The 14,696-nt window shown below is 36.7% G+C and overlaps 3 protein-coding genes across 6 annotated transcripts; 1 reads left to right on the top strand and 2 right to left on the bottom strand.

Moving 5' to 3' along the window:
• Positions 1 to 32: 32 nt before the first annotated feature.
• Positions 33 to 1,972, bottom strand: LOC124411253 (COP9 signalosome complex subunit 5). Of its 2 annotated transcripts, none has more exons than XM_046890290.1 (5): positions 1,910 to 1,972; positions 1,394 to 1,565; positions 990 to 1,224; positions 661 to 855; positions 33 to 566 (listed from the first exon to the last, which is right to left on the bottom strand). In XM_046890290.1, exons 1-5 carry the CDS (start codon positions 1,938 to 1,940, stop codon positions 120 to 122), a joined length of 1,080 nt encoding a protein of 359 aa, XP_046746246.1. In that variant the 5' UTR covers positions 1,941 to 1,972; the 3' UTR covers positions 33 to 119. The 2 variants fall into 2 exon arrangements, with proteins under 2 accessions (XP_046746246.1, XP_046746248.1); XM_046890292.1 differs by having other exon boundaries at positions 1,848 to 1,964.
• A 1,048-nt stretch (positions 1,973 to 3,020) lies between these two features.
• Positions 3,021 to 12,465, top strand: LOC124411254 (transmembrane protein 65). Of its 3 annotated transcripts, none has more exons than XM_046890295.1 (7): positions 3,021 to 3,145; positions 3,295 to 3,739; positions 7,873 to 7,998; positions 10,652 to 10,693; positions 11,537 to 11,604; positions 11,689 to 11,892; positions 11,968 to 12,465. In XM_046890295.1, exons 1-7 carry the CDS (start codon positions 3,059 to 3,061, stop codon positions 12,097 to 12,099), a joined length of 1,104 nt encoding a protein of 367 aa, XP_046746251.1. In that variant the 5' UTR covers positions 3,021 to 3,058; the 3' UTR covers positions 12,100 to 12,465. The 3 variants fall into 3 exon arrangements, with proteins under 3 accessions (XP_046746251.1, XP_046746250.1, XP_046746249.1); XM_046890294.1 differs by having other exon boundaries at positions 3,032 to 3,137; positions 3,442 to 3,739; positions 10,661 to 10,693; XM_046890293.1 differs by having other exon boundaries at positions 3,034 to 3,137; positions 3,442 to 3,739.
• Positions 12,466 to 12,517: 52 nt separating this feature from the next.
• LOC124411252 (protein CNPPD1) lies at positions 12,518 to 14,684 on the bottom strand. Its single transcript, XM_046890289.1, has 5 exons — positions 14,468 to 14,684; positions 14,232 to 14,328; positions 13,902 to 14,107; positions 13,564 to 13,692; positions 12,518 to 13,475 (listed from the first exon to the last, which is right to left on the bottom strand). Exons 1-5 carry the CDS (start codon positions 14,510 to 14,512, stop codon positions 12,723 to 12,725), a joined length of 1,230 nt encoding a protein of 409 aa, XP_046746245.1. The 5' UTR covers positions 14,513 to 14,684; the 3' UTR covers positions 12,518 to 12,722.
• Between the last annotated feature and the right edge of the window lie 12 nt (positions 14,685 to 14,696).

Below are 14,696 nucleotides of genomic sequence, written 5' to 3'. Positions count from 1 at the left end.
ATTGAAATGATTTTCGCATTGAAGACAGTAAATTTGTTGAAAATCACATTAGTATTATTTATTTATCTCTTTAACGATAGGTATACAATAGAAAAATTGCACTGTAAGAGAAAACAAGCTTAAGAGTCTGTTTTCCCAGTTCCAACTTGGTTGAAAAGTTTGTCTTTGATAACTTGGGCCATAAGACCATGTATAACTTCAATTGTAGTTTTACAGCTATCTCTTGTCGCCTTGACCAGTTTGTCCTCGCTCCGACGGTCATAAGGATCGGTAGCTCCAAGGAGCATGCTTCCCCTACCAAGCACTACTTCGGACTGTTCCAGTTTATCGGAAAGATCGAATATCTGACCAGTTGTGTAGTCGGCATTTGTCAACAAACTGGACGAGCTCAATGTGTTAACCCAGTACTTATTCCAGAGAGAATCAAGTAGTCGACGATCGAAGGAGGATTTGAAATACGTTACTTCCAAGGAATAGTACTGCTTGCAGTGTACTCCAAAGTCTTCGATTTTATTCAATGGTATTGTTTGGTACTCTGATGGCTCTTCGTTGGCAGGCTTGTAACCCTGTGGCAAATTAATAGCATGAAAATAATTAACCCAAACAAATTCAAGTATAATTCCCAGTAATCTTTGTGTTCAAATCATGTGTTATATTAACCTTGGGATATGTTCTGAAAGCTCCAAGGCATACTTTTCCAGCTGAAATCGTTCTAACAGGATCAATTACGATCGCTACGAATGGTTCTTGAAAATTTTGATTCAACATCTGAGTCGAGACGTCAATTCCTGATAGCCAGCACCCGTAACCCGGATGACTATGATACCAACCGATGGCATTTTCGTGGCGGGCAACCTGAAAAAATTTTGTTAGTTATCTTTTTCTTTACTCTGCAATACGGTTGTAAAATGTATCAGTACTGATTCAACCAATGCAGGTAAAAGTCTTGGCACATTCTGTATCCGAAAATAATTCTGATTCATTGTTACCCGTTTGGCAGCCTCGATGTAAGCGGTCATATATTCGTAGGCCTGAGCCTGGGCGTTCACTCGAGTTTCAGTTCCCTCGACAGGAAGAGCAAACGAATCCATGACGAGCATTGTATTCGCCGTTACTTTTCCCAAGAGCAATCCCATGACCTCAAGAGTACCACCGGATCGGGCATGCATAACCATCTTCAGTAAAGCTAGCGCCGATATTTTTATGTCTTTGAAGAAGTGAGGACTGAAAGATTCAAATTCTGGTCAGTAATAGCTTAGTTACCCGATAGTTATTACTGAATACAGATGGTAAAAGGACGATTAAAAAAATTTGCAGATACGATCAGTATCGATTGATGAGTGTACAAATTTTCTCTGGTATATTGAAATAACTGAGCAGGCGATGTTCGTACTCTTTTTCCCATGGTTTGGCAGCGAGTATATCAAGCTGCTCCTGGCGATCGTATCGGTAGATTTCATCTGCTGTGCTTATAGTCTCAATGTTGTTTGTCACTTCCCATGTTTTCTGTGCCGTTGACGACTGATCGCTCGACGTGCTGGCCATTATTAAAGATCGTCTTAATCCTGGAAACAGAAATTGACATTAGATGAACAAAAAACGGTTTTTCTACGTATCTAATATCAATGGATCTTGATCACCATGATTTGATCGTTTTAACTATTTCCGCAGAACTAATCCGAAAATAATTCGCGAAAACATGAAATGTAAATATCGAACAGAAATACGGTGCGGCGGCTGAGTTCGTGTCAAGTAACGTTATTGCAAGAATTCGTATCAAATATCCATAAAACAGTTAGCCAAGCTATAAAAAACTATGGATGAGAACAATTGACCAATATCCATACCCGTAAATACCCCTTGAAAATAATCTTTTCCAAAGGAAACTCTTTGACTGTCGTAAACAAACCTAACTTAAATATCTTTTCGAATACCCACATCGGCCATATGCACCAGTTTTACAGTAGGGGTCGCTAGTTTCGATGTTAGTTCAAAAAAAATCCGTCACGAATTGCCTGCTCTGAGGGCGCTGTAAATTAAAAAACAAATGAGGTTCAACGTGAAACAGTCATCTCATTGAGTATTTTCTACGCAGAAATCAGTGTTGTATTTGGTTGTACCTAGATTGCGTACTCTAAATTGTACTACTCACTTCATAATTCATTTCTTCAAAGCAACAATGAATGAAATTTTATCGTTGTGCCATTTGCTTTTACGTGAAATATTCATGACTGTTGACAAGATTATAATTCGTTCAATCAGTTATAACAGTCGTAATTGAAATTCGTTTGAATGATATTTATGTTAGATATATCATAGATTTTAATTTTTTGATTGCTATTTTGTCAAATATGGCGAATATGTAAGCATAGCCAGAATTGTTTTATTCCAGTGAACCAAATCGAATTGAGTACGGCAAAATAGGACTTGATATGAGTTGAAAAAAAATTTCAAAAATTCAATAAAATTGGCACTAAGAGTAGAACTTTTCAATTCACATTAATTCCGTTTTTGGACGTACTCAATTTAATTTATTAAACTACGATGAATAAAGAAATCACCGAAGACAAAAATTTATCTATATTACATTAATAGAGCTGTCACTTCCAAACAATACAATACATCGCTACGACGTAACCAATGTATAATAAATAAACCATAAGACAAAATCCCGTTGATATTGATACGTGTGTATTTATAATTATGGGTTCCCGATTAAAAAAAAAACGAAAAAACAGAGAAGCAGGTACATACATTAGAAAAAAAATTGTCAGTTTCATATAATAATATAACATCTAATACTCATATGTTCCATATTGAATTAAATCAAAGTACAAACAAGGAAAAATAAAATTTACTTCACTACATAAGGAAGGATCGAAAACCCCATCTACTCTTCCGAAAAATTAAAGGAACGTAGAACATCGAATTTAATCAGCTCCCGGAATATCCGTACGAGAAATTTGAATATATACTACATACATCGGTGGATCGGAACTTGGATTGGAGGGGAAGGGCGGGGGGGGGGGGGGAGTCGCCGCATTGACGCGAGCTGCTGATGCCGGTAGGTCACCGCAGGGGATCTAGACTCCAGTCAGTCAGTCAGTCAGTGAGCCCAGGCTCGAGTGGTGAGTCGCGTTCGATCGTGTAACGTACGTGTTTAGTCGATAGAGAGTGCCATAGTTATAAATAGGTACGGCATAGATAGTGTTGTAAACGAATTGGTTGTAAAATCAAAAGGGTAGAGCAAAGAGTTTAGAATCGAGAATGAGTGCACCTGTGACGTCATTGCAGTGTTTGGCAAAGTTTGGGCCGGGAATCGGTTCATCAACGTTGAGAAAACTGTCGAGATATTATAATTATCCTCACACCATGTGTTGTGCCAGTGAATTATTCTTAATTTCTAAAAAATCCTCGAGCTCGTGGTCGTCGTCGTCGTCGTCGTCGTCGTGCTGCAGGACTCCGAATAAGCGCACGTTTCTGACGTCACGGGGGTCAACGGACCTCCGATTGCGGGCATCTATGACAACGAGGGCTTCCCCCTCGACTACTACAGCTACCACTAGTACTGCTACTGCTACTGCTGCTGCTGCTGCTCCACGGAATGTCGAGACCCCGCCGATTTTATCTAAGCAACAGGCGAGAGATCTCGCTGTACGCCTGACACCCGAGGAGAGGGACGTGCTCATATCGGCACTGCAGGAAACTCAGTCTCAAAAAGTAAAAGCAGAGTATGAAGGTACGAATGATACCGATTCCACGATATCACGAGCTGTATTTGCCCTGTGTGATAATGTAGTGTGTAGCTTGCTAAGATGAATCGGGGAGAAAGAGAGGCGACCTCATTACAAAACTTGCGTTTCTTTCATTTTCTTTTCAATGTTGAATGCGCGTTTACGACCCGTTCAGTGATTACTGATTTCTAATAATACGTTTGTATTCTTAATGGAACTCCTTTATTTCGGGTCATTGATGACTGCGGAAATACAAAAAAAAATAAAAATAAGTCATAACAAAGATAGGTAATAGTAGATCAGTTTTATGGATACTCCTAATTTTCTCACGTGTGAAAGATCCTTCTGGGGCGTGACGGGCGGCTTCAACACGTGCGTGCGTGCGTGTGTACCTAAGCATATCGTATATAGTATATAGAAAAGTCAAGTCAGGTCCGAAGTCGAGGTGTAAATCCCGGATGAGTGTGGCCGTCAATGACGTCATTGGCACGTCATTTACGCCAATACTGCCGATCGGACTTTCGTAATTTTAGATACAGTTTGTCTATCTTCGATTTAGTCACAACTTATGTCACGGAAAGCAACGTCATACCAAAGATAATCTTATGTGTCTAGAAAGATTGGATTTGCTGCTAATTATTTAAGTTTATCAAAAGTCAAGCCCAATGTTTTCAGCCTGATATCGAGAATTTTAAATTACCCAAGAACCCTTGCGGACGGTGAGACTAAGGGTACGTTCCAAAATTGGCTGGCAACGCTAAAAAATCCCTAGAACAGAGAAAAATAAACAAAAGAGATAAAAGATTGTTCAAAAGATCGAAATTATTAAATTAAACTCGGTAATATTTGCTTTTATTTCTCCTTGAAGGGTAAAAAATGTGTGTCAAGTTAACCATTTACCTAAGGGGCTAGTTAGCTTGTTATACTTGAAAGTTAGTCAGTTCACTTAACGTTTATCGCATTTATGACATCATAAACACACCTGCCATCTTCATTAAGCTTGTAACTGTTTGTACAACACAAATTGGTATAATCATAGTCTAAAAACTTGTTATATACACAATGTAGCGTGTTAAATTGAATTACACAGTATATACGAATTAATTATCTTTCATGAACTGAAATCGCGGCTAATTATAAGCTGGCTGGCTTGTACGAGTCGAAACACACTCCCTTGCATAAATACGGATTAAAGTCTGTTAAACTGCAGCAAAAATGATTAATACAAAACGTACAAATGACGTACATAATTCGCGCGGCCATCGTATATAATTATTATACTTGGCTCTGTGACAGTAACCTCAGTCCAATACCGTGACCGTGATGGGTTAAATATTTGTCCTTGGCATTCTTTTCGTCACAGTTTCTATAATTAATAGCTTTCCTTGCCACGCTGACTGATTTAAATATATATATATATAGCACACATGTTATACACGTGACTAGTCGTTCATAGCAGCTTGAATACGTTCGTCGGCAGACTGATGATTATAGATCGGTCGATGCCTGTTTCGATAATGATCAACTTACGTCTAAAACAGGTCCAAACCTTTATAGATATTGGATAATCAAATCCTCTCACAATCAGCGATAAAGTCGAGTTATCGATGTAACGTATAGTTATGCCTATTCATCGAGGTTCTTCAAAAGAACTGACGTGAATCGATACGCGCGTACATTGATGCAAAGCCAAGATTGCGTGTACGTTTTTGATTAACTCTCGGATTACATCGCACTCTCGGCTTTTATTACACCTATAAAATCCATTCGCTATAAGATTCGACGAAAAATCTGGTTTCAGGTAAAATTTGGTTCAATGACATACGTGTAAATTGCCAATTTATTTCAATCAATGCACTATTATATTTTCATTCATGGTTGAAAATATTTTTATTGACTGGCTAAATAATCTTAAGATGATGTAAACTTGACGAGGAGGGGGTGTATTCTATTCTCCAACAATTTAGTAAAAAATATTTTAACAATTATTACCGCGTCTATTTATACGATCATTCGAATTTTTATAACTGTGATACGATTTTTCCGCATATAATAAATCTAATATTGAAAATAAAATCTGTGACGTTGTCGTGATTTATTGCACTTGTTTCTTCAATAAAGTAACCGTTGGTCTAGAAGATTTCGTCATAAATGAGATGACGCAATACCTGCGCGTCGTGATGATAATATGGTAGGTCATGTCGTTTCGTTTCGTTGAGAAATCTTGTATATTTCACGACTTTGTGCGTTCGGTATAACACAGACAGACTCGAAGACTTGCATCTGTACGCTTGTTGCAGCGTAGCTTTAAAGTTCAACCCAAATTTAACCAGAACTGAACTCCGAAGGGTTCAATGGCGCAACGGTCCCACTGCGGCCATGAAACCATTCGCAGTATTTAATGAGCCCTTTCTAACCCAAAGCCACGTGAGGCTCGGCACGTAGGACTTGGACGATCGTAAAGCTGCAACTCGCTTCCCGGTAGAATCCCCTGCAATAATGTGACCGTACCACCCGCAAGTTGGAAAGTGTCCTCATGACGTCAGAGTCTGGTTATCGGCGCCATTTTATCACCGCATAACCTAAGTTTTTGATTTTTATGGAAACAAATCGTAATTCTTCGGGTTTCAAATTACTCATGTTACATAAATTAATGAAATGTAATCAATGATATACCTGTTCTACCATCCACACGTGAAAACACACTGTCAACGGTCAGCTGTTAGCCTGGTTGTATTAGTTTGATTTTTTTCCACCAGATGACGCATTGCAAAGCGACATTCCCAATAGTATTTACATACCTATGACCTATCTAATACCTGATACGGCAGAATTTATTAGCCTCCAAAGAAAAAGTAGTAAGATTGCTGTACCAGTGAAAATTCACACGATTATCACATACCGTGGAAATATATTATTTTACATCCGAATGGAAGTAATAATCTGATGAAGTTTCATCGTATTGAAGTTAGTAACGTTATCGCAACGATTCCTCATGCTGAGAAGAAACCCGTTATTTCGCGATTTTGGAATTGTTTGAAATTCAGTAAACCGCGATAAAACAAAACATACGCATGTCTTGCAATCTTAGTTTCTTCAAAATCATCAAATATAAGAAAATGGATGGATTTTTCCCAACGTTTCGTTACGATAACGTCACTATAATTACAATCTCGTAAGAAAAAATCACAATTTTTCAATTCGGACACCTAACAATTCGCGAAATAACGGTCACATAACGGTTTTCCTTAATATGCATCGTTTACAAAAACGTTACCAACTTCAACGTGGTGGATATCCGTGAAATATTTCACAATACACGTCACAACCTGCAGGATTTATTTTTTCCCTGAGCGCGAAAGCAGTCTAGAAAATCTCTACGGTAATGTTTGAGTTACGACTGATATATTTAGAGAGAGGTATTTTTACCAGATTAGGAACACTACCGTGGGTTTCTTTTTTACCAATTCTGCAGACGTTCTTACATTCGAGTTGCTTTTTATCATCTTATTCTTACTTCATTGCAAAACGTACAGATTTTTTTCTCAATCAGTTACTTGCTTCCTAATCAACTTATTTATTTCTTTTATTTATTTATGTTTTTATCAAGAATAATAATTGGAATTAGATTTAAATTAGCGCACGTTTTCAAGCTTCGAAAATTCGTTAGTTATCAACAACGATTAAAACCACGAACCCCTTTTAGCATTGGGTAGTAATTAATGATGTGAAAAAACGCGCAGATTGAAACGTCGTTTAACAACGTACAGTATACCATGGGTGCATGGCAAGCCATGAATTTCATGAATATTCAGGCTCATTTTGTAAAGTCTTTGGGTCAATACCATGAACTTTCATCAAGTATTATAATAATATACCCTTTTACATCGGCGCCATTGTGCAATATCTATATAAATATAGATTATACAAGCCGGAAATGGAATGTAGACATGAGCGAAAATTAGACTTGCAGATTTAGGTTTTTATTATATAGCTAATAACACGAAAAATCGTCATCATTATACCTTCGTTTTACGTCATATGCCTGTATATTAATTATTATCGTCGTATCATATGTTTGTTATATACGATCATTTCAATGTCGAGCCTTTTTTACTTTTTTTATCGCCCGACACAGGTCAACTGGCAGCGTTTCGTTGGAGGAGCAAATTTGGACGACCCAGCCGAGTCCCCAGCCTGGGAGACGTCGATCCCACGGGAACTTACTGCGCTGTGCCAGAGGATTGGCTACTTCGAAAGTATGGTACGCGCATGACTCCAGATACGGGAACCAGATATACGTGTTATATATAACATACTGAATTTTACAGAGCCCAGCAAAGGTTTCTTGTTTTTTTTTCGTTTTGTGGGTGTGTGTTTGTGTGTTTTTTTTTGTCCGCCAAACCGTGTAACTTCAATCCATAAAAATCCAATTTTCCCCCCTCCCGCCTTTGGGTGACTGATAATTATTTTACTCAATGGGGAAATTTTTTTTTTTTTTTGGTTTCTGTTCTTAGATTTCTATAACGATGTTGAATCGAAAATGATATTTAAATTTGGATGTTGGAAGAGTTTACTAAAATTGAGAAAAAAAAATTTCACCAGAGTTAAATAAATGAGGGATTATTTGCAGAAAGATATTCAGCTCGTATACATATATGCATATAATACAGCTTCTTGTTGAGGTGATAGAATTATATCGCATCGCTTGTTATATAACCCATTTAATTAATTGATTCCGCAGCTTAAGACAATATTAAAAGAATTAACAGCATGATAAGGAGATCGGGATTTGATGCTGTGCATGGAAAAGAAAATTGGGTGACGCTGAAAGGAAGAATATAATGAAGTTCAATGTTGTTCTGTCCAGCTTTTTGTATCTAGATACTTTGACTCATAGAAAACGCATATAGTGTTCACAAGTCGATGTTTGAGACCAAGGTTTGATGAATGGTTGAAAAATATTGGTTACGCATAAAATCATTTCATCATTATCATTTCGATCAAATCATTACAGATTTAGTTATCAATTCACCGTAAAGTTAACAAAAGTTAGTCCTAGTCTCAAAAAATCGCAAGATAAAAAGTTACACCGTTGTGGAAAATTGTGACTCGAGTCGTTTAGTTGCTTGTATGTGATTTTTTTCCGTTTGTTGATTCAGTAATTCGTTAATCATTCCTAGCAAAATTTTTCGTCTCTTATGTTCAAACATTGGCCAATTTCGTACACAGTCAAGGCATTCCTTGAATGTAGAGAGTAATTGGTCATTTAAATGCGCATAGATAATACAGTAAGGAATTCTGAGAAAGTTGAAAACTCATTTACAAAGTGTAATCACCACAATCGGTCGTTAACCCAGTTTGAGAATAATTAAAAATTACGTTTCATTTGACCGTATTACTTATTACCGATTTATTTTTTATCACGCTCAACTGCACAGTGGAACTTCAGATGAAAGCATTACGTAAGAATATTATGGGGATATAATAAACGAAATGCATGGGGTAGACTGTGAAAATTTCATAAATATACTTCGTATAAATGTTATACATGTATAGTGTATACACGATACCATGCATTATGTATAGTCATTTGATAATGCGCATTCATGACTGTTAGCCTGTTAGGTTAAATAGCGAACTAATCGCGAACTGTCTTTGTTATAGAGAAAAATTAGAATAGTGATTGTAAGTATAAAAGCTGCCGTTTCTAAATATAAACAAAACTAATATTAAAACGTGGCATTAGGCATAAAAACGTAATTGATATGCTTATATTACTTGCAAAAAAAAAGAAAAAAATCATAATTGTAATAATTTTTATAGAATCTCTTAAGCTGGTTTCTTCGCAATCATTTCAATACAATTATTATTTGGATTATCCGTAACTAATCCGATACATCATCATTCTAGAAACCACATATAATAATTATTTGTGATGATTTTTTTTCTCTTACTGGCTTTCCTCTTTCCCTGGAAATTTCGATATCTTGTAAGTTTTCTAACCATTATTAAGCAATGAATATACAACTATCGCATGACTATAATTGAGTGATTTTTTTTTCTTTTTTTTTTGTGAAATACTAATATAATTTCTTTTTTTTTTTTTAAGAAAATTTTACCCTAAAATTATTTAATGTATTTTAATTCATTTATCGCTACTAACGCGACACTGATTATTATTATTATTACATGCATGTAAACAATCACCGTTATTATTTTTTTATTTTTCCACAAAAAGCAAATTGTTTTTAAAAATTGGCGTTTTCATCATCTACTAACAATACTTTATAATATCACGGAATAAGGATTTGTTTAACACGGTTGTTATGGGTGTGCAAAGAAGAATGATTCTATGGTGAATAGTGCATGCGAATTGTGTTTGGCGTGTTTAATTATTTTTTCTAAAAGTTTCGGATGCAACGTCACGAACACGAGAATAATTAAAATTGAAAATTATTCACCCTGAGATTTGATTTCGTTTGTAAAAATTGCATGATTTGGTGCTTGTTTCGATATTATTTAAAAACTGGTTGAAGAATTGACTTCCGACTGTCGGAAAGTGCGTAATTAATTATCTTATGACCACCCACAATGCTGTTTGCCTTTGAGGTCGAAGCTAATTTCACAAGGGTTATCTTTGTTGTACAGTTATACTCGTGCTATGATTTTGCTCGCGTCTATTCGTTAGATAACATAAACATGTATACTTAGTGCAAATAATTTTACTGCACAGCACGGAGATGCTGTATAATCGAAAATTTGCAAAATTCACTCTGTAGCTTGCGTGGTAATGTGTGCATGGTGCTAATGGCTCTGAGAATTAAGCAGTGAATGATTAGAAATATTTTAAACATTTTTTATTAAGATTGATTTGGAAATTCGACATCTTTTATTTAGATAATCTTATTTTCCAGCTGAAACAGTACCGCAACCCACCAGAAAGGACTTGATTCGAGGTATGTAACTTGCAAAACAGCGAGGCGCTTTGAATATTTTGGTATATTTAATTTCAGTGTCTTGAACGACTGTATGATCTTATAATCCAACGTATTCATTCATTTATTTATTTGTTGATTTATTTATTTACTTAGTTACTAATCGAACGCTCATGATCTACAATTTGAAAATTACTCTTCGCAGCGACAAGAATCTTTCTAATCATTAAAGGTTCTGCGTTTCTTGATCCCCGAAAATGATATTACTGACTATACATATAAAAGTGGCTGAAATAATAAAATGCGAAGTGCATTTGTACAAGCAATATCGGGATAAATGAATAAATAAATTTACTCTCGATAAATATTTTCATCGAATGATTTCTTGCGGATGTTTTATAAACTTTAGTAATTGTTGCAAATAAATTTTACGGCCATTCCAGCGATACATTCGTTTACTCCGATCTTTGCTCCCGTAAACTGATGCATTGTATTAGTGCTCGTCGATTAATCGAGTTTTTCGATTAAACGGTTTTCCGATTAAACGGTTTTCCGATTAATGGATTAATCAACAATTTCGGTTAATTGTTTTTCTATTTAATCGATTAATCGATTGATTGATCGATCGTAATAATTCTGAAGGTCAATTGGTATATGAATCGAAACCATCGAATAATCAATTAGTCGGATAAACGATTAATCGAAAAACTCAATTAATCCATTAGTCGAAAGAACGATTAATCGAAGCTGCCCATTAATCGATAATCGCACAGCACTACTTTTTGTATATTATTTGAACGATTTAAGAGATGACTAGCTATAGAACAATTGCTGATAGGTATTTAATAATTTGAATAATTTCAGTGTCGGTAACGAACGCTATTCCGTTCATTGGATTTGGTTTCCTCGACAACTTCTTCATGATCATAGCCGTACGTATAGATTCAATCAATACCTGTATTTTGACATATTCCTAATTTCCCAGTCAATTCTGTAAATCGACGTCGAAATTACAGGGCGACCAAATTGAGACGAGCCTTGGAGCCGTTATATCACTTTCGACGATGGCAGCGGCGGCATTCGGAAACACAATTTCCGATATCCTTGGGATAGGTTCGGCATTCTACGTTGAACGTCTCGTCCAGAAGATCGGATTCAAGGCGCCGAAGTTGACGCCAATTCAAATGGATATGCCCAAGTCGAGGAGAGCCGCAAATTTGGTGAATTGACCGGAAATAAAAAAAATAAAACGCCGTTCGAGACCTTTGGATAATTAATTTTGATCTCCTTTCCAGGGTCGCGTTCTCGGAGTGACGATCGGCTGCCTCCTGGGGATGACGCCTTTGCTCATACTTCACAAGGGTGGAAAAGATAAAGAGGCGAAAACGTCGACAGCCGGTATAGAGCCGACAGTGGCAATAGCTTAGAATATTTAAATTCAACCCGATTCTCGAGTTTTCGATATTTCTTTTCTTCTCTTCTTTCAAATTAGCGCAGCACTACTTTATAGTCTTATTATTGTACAAAAAGAGATAGCGTGACGAACGAAAGCAACGGTTTTAGCGATCAACCGGTGATTCAAGTACGTGTAGATTATTATTTATAAAGAAATTACGATGAAACGAAAAAATTGTATTATATATAATATTGGTATGGCTATCACACTTACAAAAAAAAAAGCATAGGTTTTCTTTTTAACTTATTACAACCTATGCATATATGTATGTATTTAATGTATGTATGTATATAGAAATGTGAAACGATATTAAAGCGAATTAGCGGATCTTAAAGTATTACGGGTATATTTTATCATTGAAGGTCAATTAAGTTTTCCGAGCACCTCGATAACGGCGTGGATATGGTTAATTTTATTGTATAAAATTACTCTGTTGATGATTAGCAGTGAAATACTATGGTTTACACGGTAAGGAGTTAGTACAAAAAATATATTTGACAATTTTCTACTATGTATAAATTGATAAAGACATCGATGGACTAAATCTTCGCCGTTGCGACTGGGTAAACAAATCGTCAGTCATTATACTCCTTATCAGTGTCTGTGACCGAGTGATACTTTAGCAATGTATCCAGCATAACGTCTCCAATCTTGCAATTCAAATTCCAAATCTAGACTCAGCGTTTCCTTCCAGTTAATTTCAGTAACTTGGTGGCGATTGGTTTGAGGATGTGAGCCGATATCGAATACTGATTTTGTGTTTGTCACGAAATTTCTGGTCTGCTCCTCAATGTTTTGCTCACCGATTGGACTCAACTTTGACTTTAGACCTGAGTAATCAGGAAGCCAAGTCATGAGCGAGCTCAGCCACCATTCCCACCCTGCGACATCGTCACTTGTTCTGTTTCTCTTTTCAGTTTGGTCAAGCATTGAATAGGACCGATTACAGCTCAGAGAATCTAATAAAAATTTGGTCGTCAGAACATCGACTGACGATATGTCGTCCAGAATCGGTCCAGGATCAGGTACGAGAAGTTGGCTTGTCTGCAATGTATTTTTAGACGAAACGACCGATTGGCTAGGTGTCAGAGACGTTCCCGGAATCTGACTCGCCACTAAGGCTGATCCCAAAAGTGTTGCTATCCCTGCGGCGTAAGTTGCAAGGCAGATGGAAGATACGCTCATCACTGTCTGAATTACTGCCATCAGCTGTGCCGAGTCCATCAGAAAATTAAGGTCCGTATAGGAGAACCAACCTCTCTTTTGGCCTTCTTTGTAAGCTATGTCTCTCTCTAATCTCTGTAAACGGTCCCAGAAATCGTTGTTGCAAACGAATATAGTCCAATCCTGTCGGAGTAACAAAACAAAATATGTAACAACTCATTTTGTTTCTCAATGATATTGTTTGTGTTAACTGTAACGACGATGAACTTACAATTGCGACAAGAAAATCCTTTTCCAAACTGTTTATTTCAGATAATGATAAGCCTGCTGACTCTGCCCATTCTGTGTTGAATACTTCATCCTCTTCTCCGTCGTCGTGTAAAAATTTACTGGCAACCATCTGAAAGTAGGGCAGTCATTTCATATGCTGTTAAGTGATTAATTGTTAGTTTTAATTATTTGCACAGCTAGATAAAAGACCAGTATAAACTTATTACTGCAAAAATTTACTTAATTGAGAACAGGCTATGATATACTTTATCATTATTGTTTATCACTACAATAGTTATATCACTCTTATAAAATTTCAATGGAAAAATATTTACTAACCAGAGAAACAAGGAACAATTCAGATGGGGCCACACGTTGCAAGTATTCCGGATTGCAGTCTTTCAGACGTTCTAAGTAGAGCAGTGCCAAGACGAGAGAACAAGGAGAGACACAAGCGTTGCGAGATATGCGGCTTGCTTCCTCGACGTCGAGGCGTTCGAGTGTCCGACCACTTTTCACTTCCGTGAAAAGTTCGGCAGCTAATTCTATAATTCATTGTAACATCTTACATCAGAAATTTGAAAATAGGTCCAGTAGTAAATTTGCTGAAACTTAGTTGTGAGCGAAAATGCATCACTTTTTGGATTGAGTACAACAGGTGCAACTAACCTGTCACAGGGAGGCTGAGGCAGTCGGTCATTGGCAATTTCGAATAGTAAAGTGATTTCGTTATTCGACTAAGGAACTCGTCGTGGTCACCCATAGTCTGTAAATGTTAATAATTTATTAGTGATACGAATGTCGTTTGAAGATGCAAAAGGTGATAAAAATCGTCCTTAGAATGCGCGTAATTGCTCATCTTATACCGTGAATGATGCATGGCAATTAATTAACAGATGGCTCACCTTCAACTTCGCAGATGATTTTCTACGCTTTGAGATGTTAGTCATGGTTGACCGATCGTTGCACCAAATCAACTGAACCAATATCAGCAGTCAAGTTTCCAAGTCAAGTAACGAAAACTCTTCCAAACTTTGAAATATAAGTTTAAAAAAAGTAACCTAATTTTACGCGAGATCAAGGTGCCTGACCGAGACACGAAATGACCTCTTTTAAACATAGACTAGCAAAGGT

Source organism: Diprion similis, chromosome 10, assembly GCF_021155765.1.
Source record: "Diprion similis isolate iyDipSimi1 chromosome 10, iyDipSimi1.1, whole genome shotgun sequence".
Lineage (NCBI taxonomy): Eukaryota > Metazoa > Arthropoda > Insecta > Hymenoptera > Diprionidae > Diprion > Diprion similis.
The sequence above is the reverse complement of the archived record's forward strand: the minus strand, read 5'-3'. Positions and strand labels throughout refer to the sequence as shown.

Bases quoted from the DNA above. Each gene is read 5' to 3' on its own strand.
- LOC124411253 (XM_046890290.1), bottom strand. From the start codon at position 1,940: ATGTGGGTATTCGAAAAGATATTTAAGTTAG. The intron at 1,225-1,393 runs GTACGAACATCG...TGAATCTTTCAG, and splicing joins GCCAAACCATGGGAAAAAGA to TCCTCACTTCTTCAAAGACA. The intron at 567-660 runs GTTAATATAACA...AATTTGCCACAG, and splicing joins CTTTCAGAACATATCCCAAG to GGTTACAAGCCTGCCAACGA.
- LOC124411254 (XM_046890295.1), top strand. From the start codon at position 3,059: ATGCCGGTAGGTCACCGCAGGGGATCTAGACTCCAGTCAGTCAGTCAG. The intron at 10,694-11,536 runs GTATGTAACTTG...GAATAATTTCAG, and splicing joins CAGAAAGGACTTGATTCGAG to TGTCGGTAACGAACGCTATT. The intron at 11,605-11,688 runs GTACGTATAGAT...TCGAAATTACAG, and splicing joins ACTTCTTCATGATCATAGCC to GGCGACCAAATTGAGACGAG.
- LOC124411252 (XM_046890289.1), bottom strand. From the start codon at position 14,512: ATGACTAACATCTCAAAGCGTAGAAAATCATCTGCGAAGTTGAAG. The intron at 14,108-14,231 runs GTTAGTTGCACC...AATGAATTATAG, and splicing joins CCTCAGCCTCCCTGTGACAG to AATTAGCTGCCGAACTTTTC. The intron at 13,693-13,901 runs GTTAGTAAATAT...CCCTACTTTCAG, and splicing joins AATTGTTCCTTGTTTCTCTG to ATGGTTGCCAGTAAATTTTT.